The sequence below is a fragment of the Microcaecilia unicolor genome, chromosome 2, assembly GCF_901765095.1.
Source record: "Microcaecilia unicolor chromosome 2, aMicUni1.1, whole genome shotgun sequence".
Classification (NCBI taxonomy): domain Eukaryota; kingdom Metazoa; phylum Chordata; class Amphibia; order Gymnophiona; family Siphonopidae; genus Microcaecilia; species Microcaecilia unicolor.
The window spans coordinates 43,290,836-43,312,311 of record NC_044032.1 but is presented as its reverse complement, the minus strand read 5'-3'; the positions used below and the strand labels follow the sequence as shown (position 1 = coordinate 43,312,311).

Here is a 21,476-nt window from a genome sequence, read left to right as displayed (position 1 = left end):
CGGGTTCCTCTTTCCCACATGCATCACTTTGCACTTGCTCACATGAAACGTCATCTGCCATTTAGACGCCCAGTCTCCCAGTCTCGTAAGGTCCATATTCCTCGGGGAAGAAACCTTGTTTTACCATGAAGTTTATGTGGGATGTGAGGTCTTCTATGAAGCAGCCGGGGGCAGATTTAAGTAAATGACTGGGACATATGTCCAGTTTGCAATGGGTATTGGCGGACCTATGAGTCGCTTGTGTAACTGATTCAGAGGTGAGTAGATTAAATGTTGACCAGATACGGTCAGCTGGGTATCCGCCCAGGATTGTGCCCAGGTCGAAGAATTTTTTGATGTCGGTGTTGTGGTGAGGAAGAGTACTGCGTAGTTTTGTTATTTTTTCATTAAAGTAGGTAGCCAGTTTGTCTGCGGGTGGGGTGTCTGTGTTGGTTGTGGTGACAGGGGTGGTGTCTAGTAGCTTATTTACGAGTTGAAATAGTTTCTTCAGATCTTTGTTATCCGGTCCTAATTTAGTTTTGTAGTAGGACCTTTTGGTTTGTCTTATTGCATATTTGTATTTTCTATGTATTTGTTTCCCTGCATTGAGTGTATGTTCATCCTTTGATTTTTTCCATGCTCGTGAAGTTTCCTGGATTGTGCTTTGAGTTTTTTAAATTCATCATTGAACCATGGTATCGAGTTTCATCTTTTTGATATTCTTGTCGTTAAGGGTGCTATTTCGTTTAGTACGCTTCTGCATCTATCCTCCCAGTGATTGAGATAATGTATGGAGTTAGTTCATGTTGTCCGTCCGTTGTCGTATATCTTTTGCCAGAATGTTTGCGGATCTGTTTGCCCTCTCGTAGTGTAAGTTGTTTGTTCTGTTGTACGATTTAATCCCTTCTTTTGCCAGTTTAGGGATAGGTTCAGTTTGTAGTGGTCGGTCCAAGGTGTTTCTGACCATTTGATGTCTGTTATTAATAGGTTATGATCTGTGGACAGTTTGCGTGATAAGAGGTCAAGTGTGTGTCCCTTGATGTGGGTAGCTTGCATGTGAGGCCATTTGAGATCCCAGGACTGTATATAGAAATAAGGGTCAACACAGAAGTTGTAAATGCTAACATTTTACAGGACTAACAATACATCTGTGCCCAGCCCTCTCCCTCTCATCAGGACAGTGAGGAAACAGTGCAATACAGAATCAGATAGGCAGGAGGCTCTCTGCACTTACAGAACACCCCTTCACTAGGGAGGAGGTGGAAAGGAAATTACCTTGGCTCTCCTACAGTCTTCTGCAACTGCTAAAGTTAATGGAAGTTTCTCTCAAAATTAGATAGCAATCCAAAGAAAATTACTAAGAAAATTCCCTTAAGTATTCTGCAGCAAAGCCCCCTTTTCCTAATTAACCTAGTGCTTCTCTGGGACATCCCCACACCAATTAATAATAATCTTCAAGTAAGTGACCTGCTGATATGCTTTGGAATCCCAACCTTTTTATTTAAAATTGTTTTAAAAATCTTACTAAGAGCCTCTCTGCCTTCTCCCCATCCAGACAAATATGGATACTGTAGTTCAGTTTTATGGGGGGGTGGGAATAAAGTCATTTATAAGCTGGTAACATCTTCAAGAGGAATATAATGTTACTCTTGGTTTGGGGACACCATATTGTATCCAAGGGGTATGCACAAAATGTATTTGTTTTCCCTAGTCTTCTCTACACTGCCAGTAACTTGCACCTAAGTGGCAGGTTGTTCATTGGGTGGGGGGGTGGGGGGGGGGGGGAGAAGAGGGCATTCCCTTCAAAGCCAAAAGGTATGTAGACCCAAAGTTTGGACCCCCCCCCCCCCCCCCCCGAGTCTCTTATGGGATGCTCCAACTACACTTTATTGCAGACTGGTTGTTTTTTCCAGGGTAAACAGCGTTGAATTTAACACTGTTCTATATCTTAAATAACACACTGCTCAGAAGGAGCCAAATGGCGTCGAGAGCAGATGCACATTCAGGCTGCTCTTGAGTTTGGTGGAGGAACCAACGCTGGTGAGCTTTCCGTATCTAAGAGCTATGGGGAAGCGCAAGGAAGCCACGTGAACTTACCCTTCCTCGGTGTCTCTGGGGCGGTTGGTTCAGACCACCATTTCCGGGATGGTTACCGCATGTGCTGCAGCAGCAGTGTCTACTTCGGGAGTGAGGCTGGATGATTCGGCTGAACTTAGTGCTGACCAGGCTTACTCACGTCAATTTTGAACTACTGCCCGGCTACCATGTGGCCCAGGCGGTAATTTCATTTTTTATGCATGCCGGAAAAATTTCCAGCATGCGGCGCTAACCAGGTGGCAATCGGCATTGTACCGGTTAATGCGTGAGACCTTACCACTAAGTCAATGGGTGGTGGTAAGGTCTCAGGCCCAAAATGGGCACCTTAGTAAAAGGACCCCTTATTTATTTCACACTGTACCACTTTGTGACATTGGGCAAGTCACTTAACCCTCCGTTGCCCCAGGTACAAAATAAGTAGTTTATAGTTTATTAAAATTTGCTATACTGCCTTTACTAACTAGCAGAACAAGGCAGTTCATAGTCTAAAGCAATATAATACAGGCAGAAAAGAACTACAATATTAAAGTAGGAAAGTATTCACCCAGTCATCTGGAATAGGAAAGAGATTTGGACAGAAGAAGGGAAGGAGAAAAGATAAGGGATGAGGGAGAAAAGGAAAGGAGATGGTGCGAAAAGTGAAAACAGAAACAGCACTTGCAGAACCTTGGCACCTTATGTGTGATCAGTAGCTTGGTGAAAAAGCCAGATTTTCAACGTGGATTTGAATTTTTGAAATTAAGTTCCAACCATATAGACAATGGACAGTTATTCCATAAGAAAGGGGCTGTGAAAAAGAAGGCACGATGGATGCCTAGTTAATTCCAGTTGAGCAGATTTAGGACCTGGGAGAACTTAACCAGTGGTCATTAACAGAGCAAAGCAGACGGACTTTGGGGAATAAGGAATAGTAAGAGCTGCTAAATAAGAAGGGAAATCCAAATGAAAAGCGCTGAAGTTGAAAAGCCTTGAAGGTGAAAGAGAGGATTTTAAAGGTAATACGTTGTTCAATAGGAAGCCATGTTTACTAGACTCCTTTACGATTGGCAAAGATCACCAAGTAGTCGACTTCCTCAGTCTGCTGGTCATGTCTGTTTGATACTGGAAACCTGTCTCATATGATTTTTTTACTGTAAAAACGTCCAAGCATATTGGAACCTAATACGGTCCCGAATCCTTCTAATTTTTCACCTTCCTACAAATTTGGATATTACATACAAAATTGTAATTTTACGCTCTTCTCATCCAACATTGTTCTTCCAGAATCTGTTCACAAGCTATTCAATATACTGTTAGCTGTTGCCACGTACCTTATTATTTGTAACTGGAAAAATAATTCTAAATTATGTTTCAATGAATGGTGGAGCTACATATGCATGATTAGGAAATATGAAACCTTTTTGGCTTATAAATATCTACATGCTAAATCTGTTTCTAAAGATTGGGCCCTTCTGTATTCTTTCTGTCTTACTTCCAGTCTAAAGCATCATAGGTTGTTCAGGTTGTCCTCATATAATCTTATGTCTAACTTGTACTTTTATTACATATTGTAATGCATCTCATATTTCTGTCTTTCATTGAAGCTATTGTTAGTTTGTTTTTGTTCTTGTTGTTTTCAACAATGTTTTGTATACTAAAATTTGTCAATAAAATATTGAAAAAAAAAGGAAGCCAGTGGTACCTTTATATAATAAATGTTAACCACTTCGATTGTAACCACAGAAAGGTGGTATATCAAATCCCATCCCCTTCCCTAAAGACTTATAATCTCTCTCCCGTCCACTTCCAGATCCAACATATCTCCCTTTTTCTTCCTTGCCTCCTTCTCCTCTTCCCCAGATCCATTATCTCTCAATCTTTCCTGGGGTCTATTATCGCTCTCTCTCTCTCTCTCCCCCTCCTTCCCCTCCACCCCCATGAGCAGGAACACAAACTTGGTGGTGAGCAGCACCAAGCTCCTTTTGTGGCTGCTGGAGTTCACCACCTCGGCCATAGCTTCCATTGGTGGCCCCTTCCAGTTCTGCTTGCAGGTCTGTGTCTCAATCCCAACCCCTTACCCAGGGTTCGGCATCTGCTCCCCTCATTCCACCCCCCAGTCTACTTTAAAGGTGATCTCCTGATGGTCCCTGGCAGCGGCAGCATTGCATATATGCAGCCTGCTCCGAAGCTTTCCTTCTGGCCCATCCCGCTTCCTCTGTCGTCATGTCCTGTTTCTGCATGGGTGGGATGGGTCAGAGGGAAAGTTTCAGACCAGGCAGTATATGTGCAATGCTGCTGCTGCTGGGGACCAACAGAAGACAAACTTTAAGGTAGACCGGCAGGGGAGCTGATGTTGAATCGCAGGTGGGGGGAGGGGGGGAAGATCTGGATCTCATGGAAGACAGGGGTTGGGAGCAGAAGCGATGTTTGAAGGAGACAGACGAAGCTACAAAGTGATTAACTTTTTAAATTATGATTATTTTTTAATGAATACATTAATTGGAGAGTTAACAGTGATTAACATGCAGTCCTAGAAAATACAAATAACTTTAAGCAGATATTTATTTAGAGTTGTATGACAGCCCCCCACTGAAAACTATCCTTATAAACTTCACATGTGAAGCTCCATTTAGAGTATCTGGAGAAGAAATGGAGGCTTGTTCTCCTCAGGGACCTGAAGAACTTCTAAAAGGAAGTTTGAATATATAACCGTATTTTCCAAGTTCTCTATTTTATGTTTCAAGATGTCACGTTTGTGACTGTTTCCATGTGGGTGCTCTCCTTGCCCTCTGGTGGCCAGAACTGGTGGCTGCTATGGACTGTTTTCTGCTGTCTTCCATGTTCCAGACTTCAGTGAGTCCGGTCCGGATTTTCCAGGTTGCCAGATTTGCTCTGCTGGTTTGTCCTGTAACAGCACCCTTACTTGACTGGTGATTTACTGCAGCTGTGGGTCAGTTGCTGAGGGGCTTATTAGCTTCTGTGAGCCTTGCTTGCCTTGCCTTGGTATCAAAGGTCATCCTGAGTTCCTGTTGGTTCGTTGGAGTTCCTGCTCTGCAAGTTTCCTGTGTGTTTGACCCTTTCCCTGGACCTGGACTTTGATTTTGCTTTCTGCCTGCCTAAAAGACTCTGGTTAGTTTATGGATTACCTGTGTTTGCTGCCTGCCCTTTGACTTTGCTGTGCTACTGGATATTGTTACTGTCTACTATTAAAGCCTATTCTAGTTATATTCTGTGGTTCCTGCCTGTTGTGTTCAGCACTGCTTTCTGCTTGGGTGATTTGCCTGCCGCTGCCACTCCTTGGCAGTGGCCCAAGGGCTCACAATTTCAGAGACTGGGTGAGAGCCCTGACACAAGAGGATATTTTCTTTGATCAAAGAAGACTGAACTGCTTGATTACTCTTAATATATGTAGAATGTTCATCCAGTAATTGTGAAGTTTGTGAAAATTGTTGCTGCAAAAGTTTTAAAACGTGAACGTATTGTTCATTACAGCAAATTGCTGAGACAGAACATTCCTTAGATCTGATATGGCATTCCAAATAGCCTCCAAAGTAAAAACTGGAGGTTTATATAAAATAATCGCAGGAGAAGGTATCTGCAGTTGTGGCTCAGCCCAGCTTCCTGCGGGCGTCATGCCCATTCCCTTTACAACCGAACCCTCTCCACCTGCTGCTGCTGCTGGAGCCCATTGATCTGGAGGGAGTTGCAAAGGCACTTCCTCTTCTCTCCTGGAAGCCATCCCCCTCATTGCAGTTACCTCTTGTAGACTATGTTGAGAAGCTGCATCCAGTTCCAGCGATCCCAGAAGCAGGGGCTGTGGTAGAGGCATCCGCATGTCGTATTTACTATCTCCCACTTCCTAAGAAAGAATCAGCAGAAATACATGAGGATATGACAGTGGAATTTGATGCATTAAATTTATCTGAAGTACTTGAAACTTCTGGGACACAATCCTTGCTTTTGGCTTCGTTGGTGGTCACTTTTGCATTAGTAATGGTTAGAGACTGGATCCTTTTTTTTTTTTTAAAGAGAGATACCCACTTTCTGGACTAGAGAGACCCAGAAAAGGAGGAGAGATGTCCTTTTATTGAAACCTGGTGTTTTAAAACTTGCTCCTCTCTTCTTTTCTCAAGTACCCATGTAAATGTATAGTAAATTTGAGGTCAGTCAAGTATGCATTTTTTGAGCCTCCACAGCTATTGGCTTTTTTTTCCAGTTTCCCTGTTAGATCAGCTGATGAGTCTGTGTAATTGTTTGTTCCAGAGTGTTCTAGTCACTGATTGGTTTAATGAATAATTGATATGTCTTTCCCAAGATTTTATGTGATTTGCTCCCTCTACATTGTCATGGACTTGATACTGTAATATTTTTCCCTTTTCTTCTTGATTTGTTTATTTCGTCAGAGAATTTTTGCTAGATTTCTGTATGGGTGTTTATCTCAATTTTATTTTATTTTTTATTTAAATTTAAAAAAAGTATACTAGGAGAAGTAAATAAGCACATGAAGAAACCTCCACTGTACAGGATAACAGCTAAGATAACTTAACTGTGAAGTTAAGTGGTTTGATATTTTGTTTTCTTTTGCAGGAGAGGGCAATTGCCAGTTCCCACAAATATACCATGTAAGTTTCATGAAAATTTTCAAAGAAATTATTTAAGTTAAATTGTACCTCAATTTACGATTTATGAACTTTCCTAGATCACCATTGATTTCACCAGTCCAAATGGTAAAGAAATACCTACCGTGTTTCCCCGAAAATAAGACACTGTCTTATATTAATTTTTGCTCCCCAAGACCCGCTAGGTCTTATTTTCAGGGGAGGCCATATTTTTCGGGGAAACATCGGGTCGCTCCCCCCGCCCTCAGTCGCTCCCGGAACTAACCTCTTAAACGCTTCCTTTCACCATTCATTTTCGCACTCGCAGCAGGGCAGGCCACTCCTTCTTTCCGTGTCCCGCCCTCGCCTGACGTAACGTAACGTCAGGCGAGGGCGGGACACGGAAGGAAGGAGTGGCCTGCCCTGCTGCTTGCGAGGCCACGCCTTCTTTCCGTGTCCCGCCCTCGCCTGACGTAACGTAACGTCAGGCGAGGGCGGGACACGGAAGGAAGGAGTGGCCTGCCCTGCTGCTTGCGGCGAGTTTGAAGGTGCAAGGAAGCGTTTAAGAGGTTAGTTCCGGGAGCCGCCGATCGAGGGGGGGAGCCGGAGATCTCGGGTGGGGGGGGTGACCCCGATGCTTCCCCGAAAAATAAGGCCTCCCCTGCTAGGTCTTATTTTCGGGGGAGGCCTTATATTTTCAAATTGCAGCAAGACATCTACTAGGTCTTATTTTCGGAGGATGTCCTATTTTCGGGGAAACACGGTAGTTGATATTCTGGGAATGCCTGACAATTCATTGCCGCCAATTACACGTGCTTTTTACCTACAAGTTACTGGTAAAACACCAGATAATTTGAACTTTCAGGGTGCAATGAACTTGAAAAGCTTCCTAGAATCATCACTAGAAGTGATTACACAAAGAACTACTTTGCTAGTTACATTTGCATTGGAGATGGATAGGAATGCTGTGCTAAAATTATCTTTGAGTCATTTAGATTCTATGTTTATGGGTTCGAAAATAAGAGTGTTTCCAGACCTATCAAGGGAAACACAACAGAGACGTAAAATGTTTCTTTCTTTGCGACCCAGAGTTATTGCGCTGGGGGCTAATTTTCTTTTGAAGTTTCCCTGTATTTGTAGAATAATATTTCAGACAAAACAATATCAGTTTTTTGATCCCAAACAATTGGAAAATTTCCTAATAAGCAGAGAGGATATTTCTGTGCGAGTTTAGGACCATAATGTAATACTGTATAGCAGCTTTGAGTTAACCCTCCAGGCATGATACAAGTCTTGATTTAATGATGGAACATGTGTTTCTTTTCTTTTCTTTAAATCTTGGATTGTTTACCTAAATTATGTGGTCGATAGAAAGAATTGATTTTGTGGGGATTTTTTTTTCCTTTGTTTCATTTAATAGTGAATGTTTTGTGTAATATCATCTCAAAATGAATATTATGATTTGTTTAAAACTTAATAAAGAAATTAAATAAGTTAAATTGTATAAACTTGGTGCTGTTCAATCTGAGGCTAAAGAGAACTACTTGTGATTATGGGTCTCTGCTGTAGCATGTACTACAGGTTTTGAAAACTGTAGAAAACATGATGGTCCTAGCATATGACCTAATGCTACTAAGAGATGAAAGTGCAGCTTTTCGTGTCTCAGTCTACTGGTAAAATGTCTGACTGGAGTGACATAAAAAAATACTTTGAAAACAAGCAAATATGACTAGGCTCAAAAAATACATAATAGTGGTTGGTTGACTGGAACAACCTCCCAAAGACAAAAATAATATTAAAAAGCAGCACTAGAAGAAACTCTAGTAGAGCAGACTCTAAGGCAAGCGAAATTAGTGGAAATCAAACCTGGAAATGACCCATTTTGGAGGCCAATAGCAGGGGCGTAGCCAGACTTCGGTGAGAGGGGGGGGGGCAGAGCCCAAGGTGAGGGGGCACATTCCCCCAACCCCCACCGAACCCCCCTGTGCCGCCATTTTGACCCCCCCCCCTGGCGTCGCCAACCCTCCCCCGTCGCCATCGCTGTCGAGTACCTGTGCTGGCGGGGGTTCCCAATCCCAGCCAGCCGAAGTTCTGTGTCTTCACTGAAGACTCTTCAGCCCGTCTCTGGGTCGGCGCGTTGCTGCAGACTGCTGCAGCAGCTGATCTGATTCTGCAAGCGGGAAGCTGATTCTCTTTGCGTGCGTGGTATGAATCGGCTTCCCGCTTGCAGAATCAGATCAGCTGCTGCAGGCTGCAGCAACGCGCTGGCCCAGAGACGGGCTGAAAACACAGAACTTTGGCTGGCGGGGATTGGGGACCCCCGCCAGCACAGGTACTCGACGGCGATGGGGGAGGGGCCCAGGGCCAAATCTGAGGGGGCCCAGGCCCCACGTAGCTACGCCACTGGCCAATAGTTTTCAACCTGTTTCCATCTATACAAACTGAAGGGTCCATACCAATTCATATTGCATCACACTTTAAGAAAGTTGCAACTGCCCTGCTAGAAATATTTTCCCAGGCATGATAGCTAGTGAAATCTCAATTACATTACTTATCCTTTCGCAAACTTTTAAAGACAAATTTGTTTAGAAAATATGATTTCTAATTAATTGCTGATGCTATGTCTTTCTTTATATTCATCCAACTGTGAGCTCCCAGTTTTGTAGACTGGTTTTATTTTGAATTGTAATCCACTCTGAACCTGTTTTTTAGGTGTTGAGGGGAATATAACATTAACATGAGAAATACTCTCAGATCAAGGGACACAGTTTATGTCTGAGCTGATCCAAAATCTGTGGGTACACTGTGGAGTGAAATCTGTATGTACTACCCCAGATCACTCTGAAACTAATGTGGAGTCAGGAAAAGTACTTGCATACAGAAAAGTACCCCAGGAGTCTACAGGGTTCTCCCCATTTGAGCTGCTTTATGGCCGGAGGGTGAGAGACCCCTTGACCTAATAAGAGAACATTGGGAAGGGAAAGTTGACACCTCTGACACCCCTGTAATTGAATAGTGGAGGAGTGGCCTAGTGGTTAGGGTGGTGGACTTTGGTCCTGAGGAACTGAGTTCGATTCCCACTTCAGGCACAAGCAGCTCCTTGTGACTCTGGGCAAGTCACTTAACCCTTCATTGCCCCATGTAAGCCGCATTGAGCCTGCCATGAGTGGGAAAGCGCGGGGTACAAGTGTAACAAATAAAATATGTAGTAAATATGCGCCAGAAATTAGAAGACCTTGTGGGCTTTGTCAGAGATAACTTGCAGGCAGTCCAAACTAAGCAAAAGACTTGGTATGATCATAAAGCCCAAAATAGAGTGTTTCATGAAGGCCAGCAGGTACTTGTTTTAGTTCAAGTACATCAGAATAAACTTCAGGCTAACTAGGTGGGACCTTACAAGGTCATACGGCGCCTAAACGATACAAACTATGTTATATCTATGGACTCCCAAGACAGAAAGCAGCATACCTTTCATGTGAATACTAGTAAAAAAGGCCCGTTTCCAAAACCAATGAAACGGGCGCTAGCATGTGGTTTTTTTTGTGTGTGTGTGTGTGTATGTGTCACAGAGTTATTTTGTGTGTGAGGGTGCGGTGTGTGTGCAGGTTGTTGATGTGTTTCTTTTTTTGTTTTGTTTTTTGCTTGGGGGTTGGGGGATGTGCTGTGCTGTGCTGGCAAAGTGGGTTGGATTGGTGTGTGGCTTTGAGGGTGTGTTTCTGTTGTATTGTGTGTGTGTGTGTGGTTTTGTCTGTCAAGGAGGTTTGTGGAGGGGGGTCTTTCTGTTGGTGAAATGTAAATGTAAATTTTTGCACATACCCACAGCAGGAATATTCTTCTCTCGTTCCAGCGGTGGTTCTGTGCTCTCCGTGCTGCACAGATAATGAGCCATTCTGCTGGGGAATGCTCCTCCCTTATTGTCACGTAGTTTCCTCTGATTGGTCCGTCTTACGTTGCCTAGTGTTGCCTGGGAACGGTGTTGTGATGGTCCTTTGTGTTTCAGAATGTTGAGGGTGTTTTTTCTGATTGGTCCGTCATGTGAGGGCGGGGCAGTGAGACATGGTCAGTGTTGAGGCTTCACCACCATGAATCCATGAACCCCTCAGTGACTGACTGAGTGACTTCAGAACGTTGTCTTCAGAACGTTGAGGGTGAGTTTTATTATAGTAGATGTTAAAGGCCTATGCAGATTGCACAGCTATGGTGTTAGCTGTGTGCAGCCTACCAGAAGAGTGTCAGGATAGTGAACCCATACTTGACCTCCTAGCAGAGACATTACCAGAGGGATGTACACAACAAGCTATAGTGGGAGGTCAATTAACCCTCACTCAGAAACAGCAGCTAGAAGCAGTATTGCAAAATATGCTGTCACGTTCGTGAGTCCTTGTGCCGGGCGGAGCACAGGGGTGAGAAACTCGAACCTGGGCTCTGCTGGGCAGCTGAGCAACCCCGAGGCTTCACCTGTGGTGTCTGCCATTCCCCGATGGTTGAGCCCTCAGGTGCGGGCGGCCGACGGATGCAGGCAGGGGTCTGAGACAGGCAGCAGGCAGAGAGTAATTCGGGTTCAGGCAGTGGTCAGAGACAGGCAGCGAGTATTCCGGGTTCAGGCAGTGGTCAGCAACGAGAGTCAGCAGAGAAACACACAAAGCAAAACCTACTGAAGAAGTGAAGAGAAGATGCTCCTGAAATAGCCCCGACCATCAGGAGTCAAAGAATCAGCTGGGAAAGAGAGCCCTCCATTGCCTGATCCGCTGGAGGGGGAGGAGTCTGGCAGCGAGCTCCAATCCTGCCGGGGCAGGAGGTGGGGCGAAAACAGCCATGCGCCGGGACCATGCAGGCCGGCCGACAGTGGGCACACGGCACGGCTGACCCGGGCATGAACCCCGTGCTCCGAAGGAGAGGCCCGGGGCAACCCTCGGAGTGCCGGCTCTGCCAAGATGGCCAGCGCTCCACTCTTGACAGCCAGGCCCACTTGGAGCGCCAGGCTCGCCAAGACAGCCGGTGCTCCCCGCTGCGGGAGCGGCCCTCAGCGAGGAGGAGAGGAGTGAGGTGGGGAGCGGCCCTCAACGAGGAGAGGAACGAGGTGAGGAGCATGACATATGCTGATATGTTTTCTACTAAACCAGGAATTACCCATTTGGCTAATCATAATGTAGACACAGGTGACCATACACCACTGAAGCAGAGTGCCTTTTGAATATCTGTTGAGGTGGAGAAGCACATGAAGCAGGAGATTGATGAGAAAGGCTCAAACCTTCTGCGTATCGAGTAGGGCTCCAATGAACTCCAGTGGTTGGGCAGGGTGAAGATGCGACTTGGGATAGTTTAAAATGAAACTTAGTAGCTCCAGCACCCAATAGTCCTCCGCATGGACTCCTGAGCACCGTCCAGTGATGTGCTCTTTACCAGCCAGTCATCGAGGTAAAGAAACACATGCACCCCCAGCCTGCGTAGTAATGCTGCAACTACGCCTAGGCATTTGGTAAAGACCCTGAGTGCTGACGCAAGGCCAAAAGGCAACACGCGGAACTGGAAGTGGTGTGTTTGCAGCCAAAAACGAAGGTATGTCTGGTGAACAGGAAGTATCAGGATGTATTTGTATGCGTCCTTCAAGTCTAGAGAGTATAGCCAATCGTTTTCCTGAATCATTGGGAGAAGGGTGCCCAGGGAAACCATCCTGAACTTTTCTTTGACCAGGAACTTGTTCAGGGCCCTTAGGTCTAGGATGGGATGCATCCCCCCCTATCTTCTTCTGCACGAGGACGTTCCTGGAATAGAATCCCAGCCCTTCCTCCCATGGTGGAATGGACATGACTGCATGGGCCTTCATAAGCACGGAGAGTTCCTTTGCAAGTACCTGCATGTGCTGAGAGCTGAAGTGATGAGCTCTCATGGGCAATTTGAAGGTTTTTTAAGCCAATTGAGGGCGTATCTGAGGTAGACTATTTGGAGAATCCACCAGTCAGAAGTTATAAGGGGTCACCTTTCATTGAAAACTTTCAGTCTCCTCCTCCCAACTGGCAGGTCACCCGGAACAGACACTTTGACAGTGGCTCTGGGATGTAGTAGCACCAGTATAATATTTTAATGCATTTTCAGAAAGACATTGAGCCACTGATTTGTACTGGGTTTATTTTCTATTTGGTAGCTGTGTATAGAATGCTTGATGAATTAGTCCCTGTGATGTCTCCTGGAAAATGTTGTGAATTGATTACATATGTGACTTACCTTTTGGTTCTTTGTGTTTTATAGCTGACAGAGAATATGCTTCTGTTGATAACTATAGTATAATACAGCACTAGAAGAACTGTAGGTAAGTTTATTTTAAGCCTTATAGGTTAAATGGATGTGTATCTAGTGTCATTTCACCTTGAAGTTTCTTTTGGAACAAAATGTTTGTATTTTAAATTTCAAATCTGAATTGTGACAAACCCCTGTCACTATGTGCAGGAACCATTCCCATGCTCATAGGGGTATTTTTCTGACATATGCATAAAGTCATCTAACACTATTAGCACCATGTTGTGAATCCTTAACACAATCTTATGCACCAGTCAGGATGTACCATCCTGGGACCAGGTTAAAACTTGACAGTGGACCTCTAGACTTGACTCCCTTCCCCTTAGGTCCTCTTACTTTTCACCCTCATTCCCCCCCCCCCCCCATTGTCATGTCCCCTACCTCAACACCAGCGGCATCCTCGGGCTGCACGGAGTCCTGTCGATACGCACACTTGACTGGCAATGCCCTGAGCCATGTGTGTGTAGTTCTTCTCTGGGTTTGTTCAGAGAGTGGTGGTTGCAGGCTCCTTAATTGCTTTGCTTCCACCCACCTGTGTCTGCTCTCCCTCTGCCTGGCTTCCCTTGCTTCTCTCCTATTGGTCTTCCGGTTCCTCCTTCCCCTGCTCTTGTCCTATGGCTGTGCTCTTTCTCCCTGCTGGTTCCTGCTGATGTCAGATGCCAGCACTTTATCAGCTGAGCTCTTCCTGGACTCCATGCTTCGGCTTCTACTTTGGTAGGTGTTACTTGCTCAGTAGTTTGCTTCTTATCTACTTGTCCCTCATTGCTGACTTTGCCTGTACCTGGATCACTCTCTTGCCTGCTGTCTGCCTGGCAAATACGTTCACCACCCCGCTTCCAGCTTTGTCTCGTAAGTCCTGCAGACCGCCCGCACCTAGGGGCTCAACCTCTGGGAAACGGCAGTCAGCGCAGGTGAAACCCGGGGTTGTCCGGCCACCAAGCATAACCTGGTGCAAGTACCGGGCTCAGCAGCGCTCTACTTTGTACAAGAACTCACAAGTCTGACACCCATCTCTCCTATGGTCACTTCCTGAGTCTCTTTTTCTTCTGCGTTCCAATGTCTGGTTCTTGACCTTCTCTTCCCCACCACTCCAACTCCTTGTCCAGTGGAAAAAACCCCTGAAATGCTATATGTGCTTGGATTAATATACATGATACTAGGAACATGAAGCCCACCATCCCAGGTTCTCTTCCTCCACCCTTCCCCTATAGACCGTTCCAGGTTCATTTTCTCCCATCTTATTTTCCACTTCTTAAGGCTCCCAAAGGACTTTCAGCATTTGAGATCCCTCATTGGATCTTGTTTCTTCGTCTTATTCACTTCTGGAGTCCTCTCCATTTCTCTTATCCCTTCCATGGTCTTTTCCATTGTCCAGTCCATCCTGATGCCTCCTTGGCCCCTTTCTTGGTCCTCTTCCTGCCTCCTACCCCCTGCCCTTCTCTCTCCCTAGTCAGAATGTTAAAGAAAAATACAAGGTCTCCAAGACAAACATGAAGATCTGGAGAACAGTCAGAAGAGATAAAATTATAAAACTCCTTGAGATCATGGAAACAGGACAATCTGAAGATATAGTAGGTATGTTTATAACAGGCTGCCAGCTTATGCATCCAATATATGATTATCTTACACCAGTTTTCAAAGGGAAAATATGTGCATACTTGTCCTGTAAAAATTATCCCCTGGAAAATACTTGTACACATTCCCAATTTATGTTAGCTGCGTAGGTACAGTATATATTTTCCAAAGTATGCACATATTTAGGGAACATCTGTACTCAATTTGTGTAAACTTAAATGTATACAGCCTGTATATGCATAAGTTTATGTATGTATTGGGTAGGCAATTTTATAAAAGCCTATTTCTGTGCATAAAATATTGTTTTACATGTGGACATTTATAGGGAGATGTCAGGCCATGAGAGGGAGAGGAGATGCTGGACTACAAGAATGGAGAGAGAGGATATACTGGAAATTGCGGAATGTGGGAGAGGTGGGGGGGGGGGCAAGAAGATGAAGAAGAGGAGGATAGAAATGTGGTAATGAGTAGATGAAAGACAGAAGGGAATAGGAGGCTGAGGAAGGAGTGAGATGGGAAACAGGAAAGTTAGAGCTTGAGAAAGGGAGATGGAAAGTTGGTAGGTAGCTGAAAAGTAAAAAGTGAGAAAAAGGGTGAAATTTGAGTGGACCAAGAGACAGAGAAGAAAAAAAAAGGGAAGGAAGAGCTAAAAGGAAAGATCAGTATATCAAATAGGTGTAGTGAGGGAATGAAACAAGACAGGAGAGAGGAGAAAAGACAAATGGACAGCAAACACTGGAAAGGGAATTATCAGAAGATGCAGGAAAGCAGAAGACACAAAATGAGACCAAGATGATGGAAAAATAAAATGTCCAGACAACAAAGGTAGAAAAAAAGTGTTTTATTTTGAATTTATTAACTGGAATATGTTAGCTTTGGGATATGTGCATCACAAATCTTTGTATTATGTTCAGTGGCTTAGCCAGACAACTAATTGAGGGGAGAGAGGGGGAAATGGTCCTGAGCCCAAAGTAGGTGGGCACCAGATTTTCTCCCCATCCTCCCCCAATGCTCCCTGCCAAATTATAAATAACTAAACTGATGGGGATTCCCAAGCTCCGCCAGCGGAAGACCTCTTCCTCCAGTCTGTTGGCTAGAACACTCCAACCTCTGCAGCTGGTGGCAGCTCGGGGACACTGCTGCTAGCTGAAGAGCTTGGAGATTTCTGGCTGTCAGACCGGAGGAGGTGGTCTTCAGCTGGCAGGGCTTCGGGATCTCCAAAGCACAGGAGGTGACTAATTTGGTGGTGGTGGTGGGGGGGGGGGGGGGGGGGGGGGGCTGGTACCAGGACCCCAGTGTGTTAAGTACACAAAGAAGTGCTTGTCTGTTTTTATTTCACCAGTGTTGTAGCTTGTTGAATTTAATTTCTTGGGCTTCCCAGTTCAATTTCTATTTGTATGTGTGATCTATTATTCTGTATTTGGTGAATGTTTTGTGTGTGGAAAAAAATCATTTAAAGTTGCTTTATGTGTGGTAATAATGGCAGGTGGGGAAATTGGGGGGAGGGGCAGGGAGGAGAGGGGATTAGGGGGCTCCCCTCCTTAATTTCTGCCCTGGGCCCCAGCATGTCTAAAACCTGCCCTGAGCCCCAGATTATTCATATTCGAATTTAAATCACTATTCGGCCAAATATGAATAATATATTTGGGGCACTATTAGGGACCAAATCAAAATGAATACATGGTAGAGCCCTAGTCCCTGCATTACATGAGTCTCTGCCAGACAATCAAGGGGCCCTGTAAGAGCGAATCAGATTTACACTGCTTCTTATGGAACAGTGCATGTAAGGATGGGCAAAGAATATTTTGTTAGCACTCTGGTTTGATAGTAGTACTATTACTGCTACTACTACTACTTACCATTTCTATAGCACTACTAGACGTACGCAGCGCTGTACACTTGAACATGAAGAGACAGTCCCTGCTCGACAGAGCTTACAACCTAATTAGGACAGACAAACAGGACAAATAAGGGACAAGGACAAAGAGTACCAACATTCCGGAATCCCAAAGAGTTGCAAGATTCCGGAATTCCAAACACTACTACTATTACTTATCATTTCTATAGCGCTACTAGACATACGCAGCGCTGTACACTTGAGCATGAAGACACAGTCCCTGCTCGACAGAGCTTACAACCTAATTAGGACAGATAAACAGGACAAATAAGGGATAAGGACTAAGAGTAGCAAGATTCCGGAATCCCAAAGAGTAGCAAGATTCCGGGCGGAATCCCAGAGTAGCAAGATTCTGTGCAGAATCCTAAAGAGTATCGAGGTTCCGGAATCCCAAAGACTACTACTACTACTTATCATTTCTATAGCGCTACTAGACGTACACAGCGCTGTACACTTGAACATGAAGAGACAGTGTCACGTCCCCGATTGAGCAAATCTAAGACTATAGCTCCTGGAAACACTGACAAGCAAATGACATAGATCCCGAATAATAAACTAAAAGTAGGTTTACTTATAAGCAAGTAAAACAACCAAAAATAAAACATAGATAATTAGAATGTAAGGACTATGTACAAATGCTAGGTAGCTCAGAGAGAAGCAATAGACAAATGTTCATTAAATGGTTTTATCATGTGAACACTTATGAGAAATGGTCTAGAGTAAACATACTCCCCTAGGCCTGAATTGGACCACCTGCTTATTGGCCAATAGCACTACAGAGCTTGTCTTATACAATCTAATGATGAAGCAAGCTCCTTTCTTGGCTGGAGATGCAGATCAGTAGGTGATCACACTGGCAGGTGAGCTCTGAAGTGTGTCAGATGGTGCAGAGAAGAATAGAGGAGTTCATGAGCTGATGAGCACATGAGATGATGAAAACTGAAGATCTGATAGTAGCACCAGACCATTTTTGATCCCCAGGGATGCCCCTTTTACCCTGTTTCCCCGAAAGTAAGACATCCCCCGAAAATAAGACCTAGTAGAGGTTTTCCTGAATTGGTAGATATAAGGCCTCCCCCGAAAGTAAGACCTAGCAAATTTTTGTTTGAAAGCAGGGCCGCCGAGAGCCGGACAAGGCCAGCCCCCCCCCTCCACCCACCCTCCGTCGCTCCCGGAACTAACCTTAAACACCTCCTTTCACCTTCGCAGCAACAGGGCAGACCTCTCCTTCCTTCCATGCCCCGCCCTCGCGGACATTACGTCAGGCAAGGGCGGGACACGGAAGGAAGGAGTGGCCTGCCCTGCTGCTGCTTGCTGCGAAGGTGAAAGGAGGCGTTTAAGGTTAGTTCCGGGAGCGACGGAGGGCGGGCCAACCCCGATCCAACCCCGATGTTTCCCTGAAAAATAAGACAGCCTCTGAAAATAAGCCCTAGTGCATTTTGGGGGGCAAAAATTAATATAAGACAGTGTCTTATTTTCGGGGAAACACGGTATATGGTTCTGCCAGGGGCAATGTTCCTGAAGATAAGGTAAACAATTTATTCTGTTCTGGTCATTTTGATTTGAAAAACCACAAGAATATCCATTTTATGTAAAAAAAAAAGATGCAGTTCTTGGAAATCAGGGCTACAATCAGTCTCGTGATGTTATTTCTGAGGTCTTTCTCCAGAAACCAGGCTCTGAAGTGACTGGATTGAGTTGAACAGAAATTCATGTCTCTGAACAAGAGGTTCGTTTTGCAATGATTGCCTACCTCTTGCATCAGCCAAAGTGAGTCACGGGCACTTTCCTGCTGAAATGCAGGCCTTGGCAAATATTGAAACAAAAGTTCAAGCTGTTTGAAGCATTGTCTGAATTATGAATTGCAGGAGGCCGTTAGCAGGTATATAGGCACGGGCCTAGCACCTACAACACCATTGTGCCATCAATGCTATCCCCACTCCCGTGCAGCTCTCTAATGTAGAGTGATGGGAAGAACAAGCAGACCAGATGAGAAGGTCAGACCAGATGTTTATTAAAATAATATAAACTGAAACTGTTGTTTGAATTTGTATTATTTTAATAAACATCTGGTTTGACCTTCTCATCTGGTCTGCTTGTTCTTGCCATCATTTTGGAATTTGCAGATCGCTTGCCCTGTTGTTTCCTGGGACCTGTATATGTAGAGAACAGTTTTTTGGAGTAAAAAAAAAGTTATAAAAAAAAATGAATCACAATGTTATGAATCAAAAAATGTGCCTTACTGGCACAAAAGAAATTACTCCACAGTGGTAATATCTAACTGACTGCATAGCTTAACAGAGTGTATTATAAAAAAATAAAAAATAGCTCAGAGCACACATTGCCACCATAATTGTGAACCAACCGGTATGTTCCTTAAAGAGTAAATAGCCAAGAATAATTACGAGAGAGCTTGATAAGAAAAACCTTTCCAATTAAAAGATTGAAACCCATCCCTCTAATTGTATAAAAGTCACCAAAAAATTGTGTGCAAATTTGGGCATGCGCCTAATTTGCACATGAATAATGAGCCAATTAGTGTCAATAATTGGCTTTTTAACTAGCAATTATTGGGGCTAGTTGAAATCAATTACCATATATGTGAATAAATTTAGTTGCGTGATCCACGCTTAAATTTTACATGCATTCTGGAAAAGGGGACACAGAAATGGGAGGGTCTTGAGCGTTTCAGGGTGGAGCATGGGTATGGATTTCCAGTTATATGCGCAGTTATAGACTAAGGGAGTTCTGCGCATAAATTTAGGCACGAGCATTTGCACCACGTTTTCATTGGTGCAAACGGATGCACCTAAATTTACACGTGACTCCGGTACTTATGCGCTATTCTGTAAACCGTGCTTAACTTTAGGCACGGCTTATAGAATAGCGCTTAAGCAGGATTTTTCAGTGCCGATTTTGTAGGTGCGATTTATAGAATTCATCTCCAAATGTTAAAAAAAATATCTGTCCTCTGTTAAGTAGAATAAAAGAATAAACCAATAACAATAAAATTGTAGGTATGTGAATATGTGTGTATATCCATATAGGCTCAAATAAAGACCATAAAACAGGATAAAATGAATGATAGGATAAAGGAGGGGGAAGGGGCGGAAAAGAAAGGAAAAGAGGGACCGAAGGAGGAAGAGAGAAAGAATGGAGATGGGAAGGAGGAGGAGGGGAAAAGGGGGATAAGGAAGAGGAAGGCAGGAGGAGTGAGAGAAAGAAATGGGAAGGGAAGAAGGGACTAAAGGAGAGGGAGGGAGGGGGAGGGGTGATCCTCCAGTAACCATGGTGCCTTGGACTCTACTAAACATTTGCCAGCTTGCCCAGCTCTTTATTACATAAGTACATAAGTAATGCCATACTGGGAAACGACCAAAGGCCCATCAAGCCCAGCATCCTGTCCCTGACAGCGGCCAATCCAGGTCAAGGGCACCTGGCAAGCTTCCCAAACGTACAAACATTCTATACATGTTATTCCCGAAATTGTGGATTTTTCCCAAGTCCATTTAGTAGCGGTCTATGGACTTGTCCTTTAGGAATCCATCGAAACCCTTTTAAAACTCTGCCAACAACAAGCTTCATTTGAGGGGTGTTTTCTAAGCCTAACCTTTGATGCCTTATCCGAAAACCAAATACACAACTAGAGAAACCTAGGGGCTACCACCCTATTTTGATACAGATGCCCTTTTATAAAAATATACCCCTTTTTCCCTACATGGGTAATTCAACCTACTGAGACTCATTTCCAACCCAATAATGTTGTTGCTTTTCTTTTAACTAATTCTGTTTCTGTTGGGCTAAAACATTATCCACCTTTTACTTGGTTAGAAGCAAATATATCCATTCAATTTCCTATGGATGCATGGGACAACTCTTTATACCTATGAATGAAAAGTCTGAGATATGGATTATCTATTGGGTTTTGAACAAAAACCATTGGGTAAAATGGTATCACTGACTCATTTCTTATTTCCTTTTCTTTCAGGGGTCTAAACTTGGCTTCTTCAAGAACAACATTCAGCATAAGAAACCCTTCAACCAGTCCTGGAGTGTAGGCTTGAGCTGTTTCTGTTTTTTTATGTGAAATATGTTTTATTGAGGACAAATACAAATACAATCAGCAAACATTCAAATGAAAAACAAAGAATTCCATCATCCCAGAGTTCCAGTTTTCTCCCCATCAACCTATACCTTTAACCCTCCCCCAACCCAGCCTCCCACCCCCAAATCCCTCCCCCATCCCAACATCCCATCTCCACTCCAACTCCAAATTAAGGTACTATCCCAAAACATGGGATGAGACATGTGAATATCCCCCGCCCACCCCCACCTATCATAACCAACCAAAATATTCCATAAACAGCATAAGGAGCCACACATCCTGAAGAAACTAAAATAGACTTATACAAGAGACAAAGTAAAATCATACAAAAGCATTCTGATATGCACTGGTGAAATATACAAAATAAAAATAATACAGAAAGAAGAGACCAAGCCAACACAACTACAAGCAAGTCCATAGCTCACAGAAGCAGCATTTTTTAAGCGCCCACTCTGGTTGGGACAGTTTGTAAAAATGTTTGCGCTGTCTCCACCATATTATTCACCTTGTGCTCCATCTGCTGAAGACAGATGAAGCTGATCCATATCCTGCGAGGTGCTCTGAGCCCCAACTTCCAGCACTCCCACACGATGTTGCTGTGCATCAAACTCTAGATCCATGCTGTCTAAACGGTCATGAGCAGCCTCAATTCTATCATGCAACTGCTGCAATTTAGTATCCAGCACAGCTTTCACCACTGCCTGCACTTCTGACACAATCTCCTAGGTCCATGCGGAGCTTACCAATGGACTCGGTGGGGCCGCTAAAGCCGCCATCTTAGCTTCTGCTCCCCATGATTTCTCTGGAGCCCTGCGGGTCAACCCCGACGCCATAAGATGTTAAAATGCCTTGAAAACCATCTTTTCTTCAAGCCAACTGGCACAGCAGAAAATACTTAAACTTTGATAGTTGTCTGTTGCAAAAAAGGAAAGTGTGATATGTGGCAAAT

General features: G+C 44.2%; 1 protein-coding gene across 1 annotated transcript in view; it reads left to right on the top strand.

The window, feature by feature from the left end:
- The window catches only part of LOC115461845 (proline-serine-threonine phosphatase-interacting protein 2-like), a 156,556-nt gene extending 135,926 nt beyond the window's left edge, over nt 1-20,630 (top strand). The window contains exons 12-14 of the mRNA XM_030191901.1: nt 6,643-6,677; nt 12,903-12,963; nt 20,411-20,630. Of these exons, the coding sequence (XP_030047761.1) occupies nt 6,643-6,677; nt 12,903-12,952 (85 nt within the window). The 3' untranslated portion in view covers nt 12,953-12,963; nt 20,411-20,630. The remainder of the gene's footprint in view (nt 1-6,642; nt 6,678-12,902; nt 12,964-20,410) is intronic.
- The last annotated feature ends 846 nt before the right edge of the window (nt 20,631-21,476 follow it).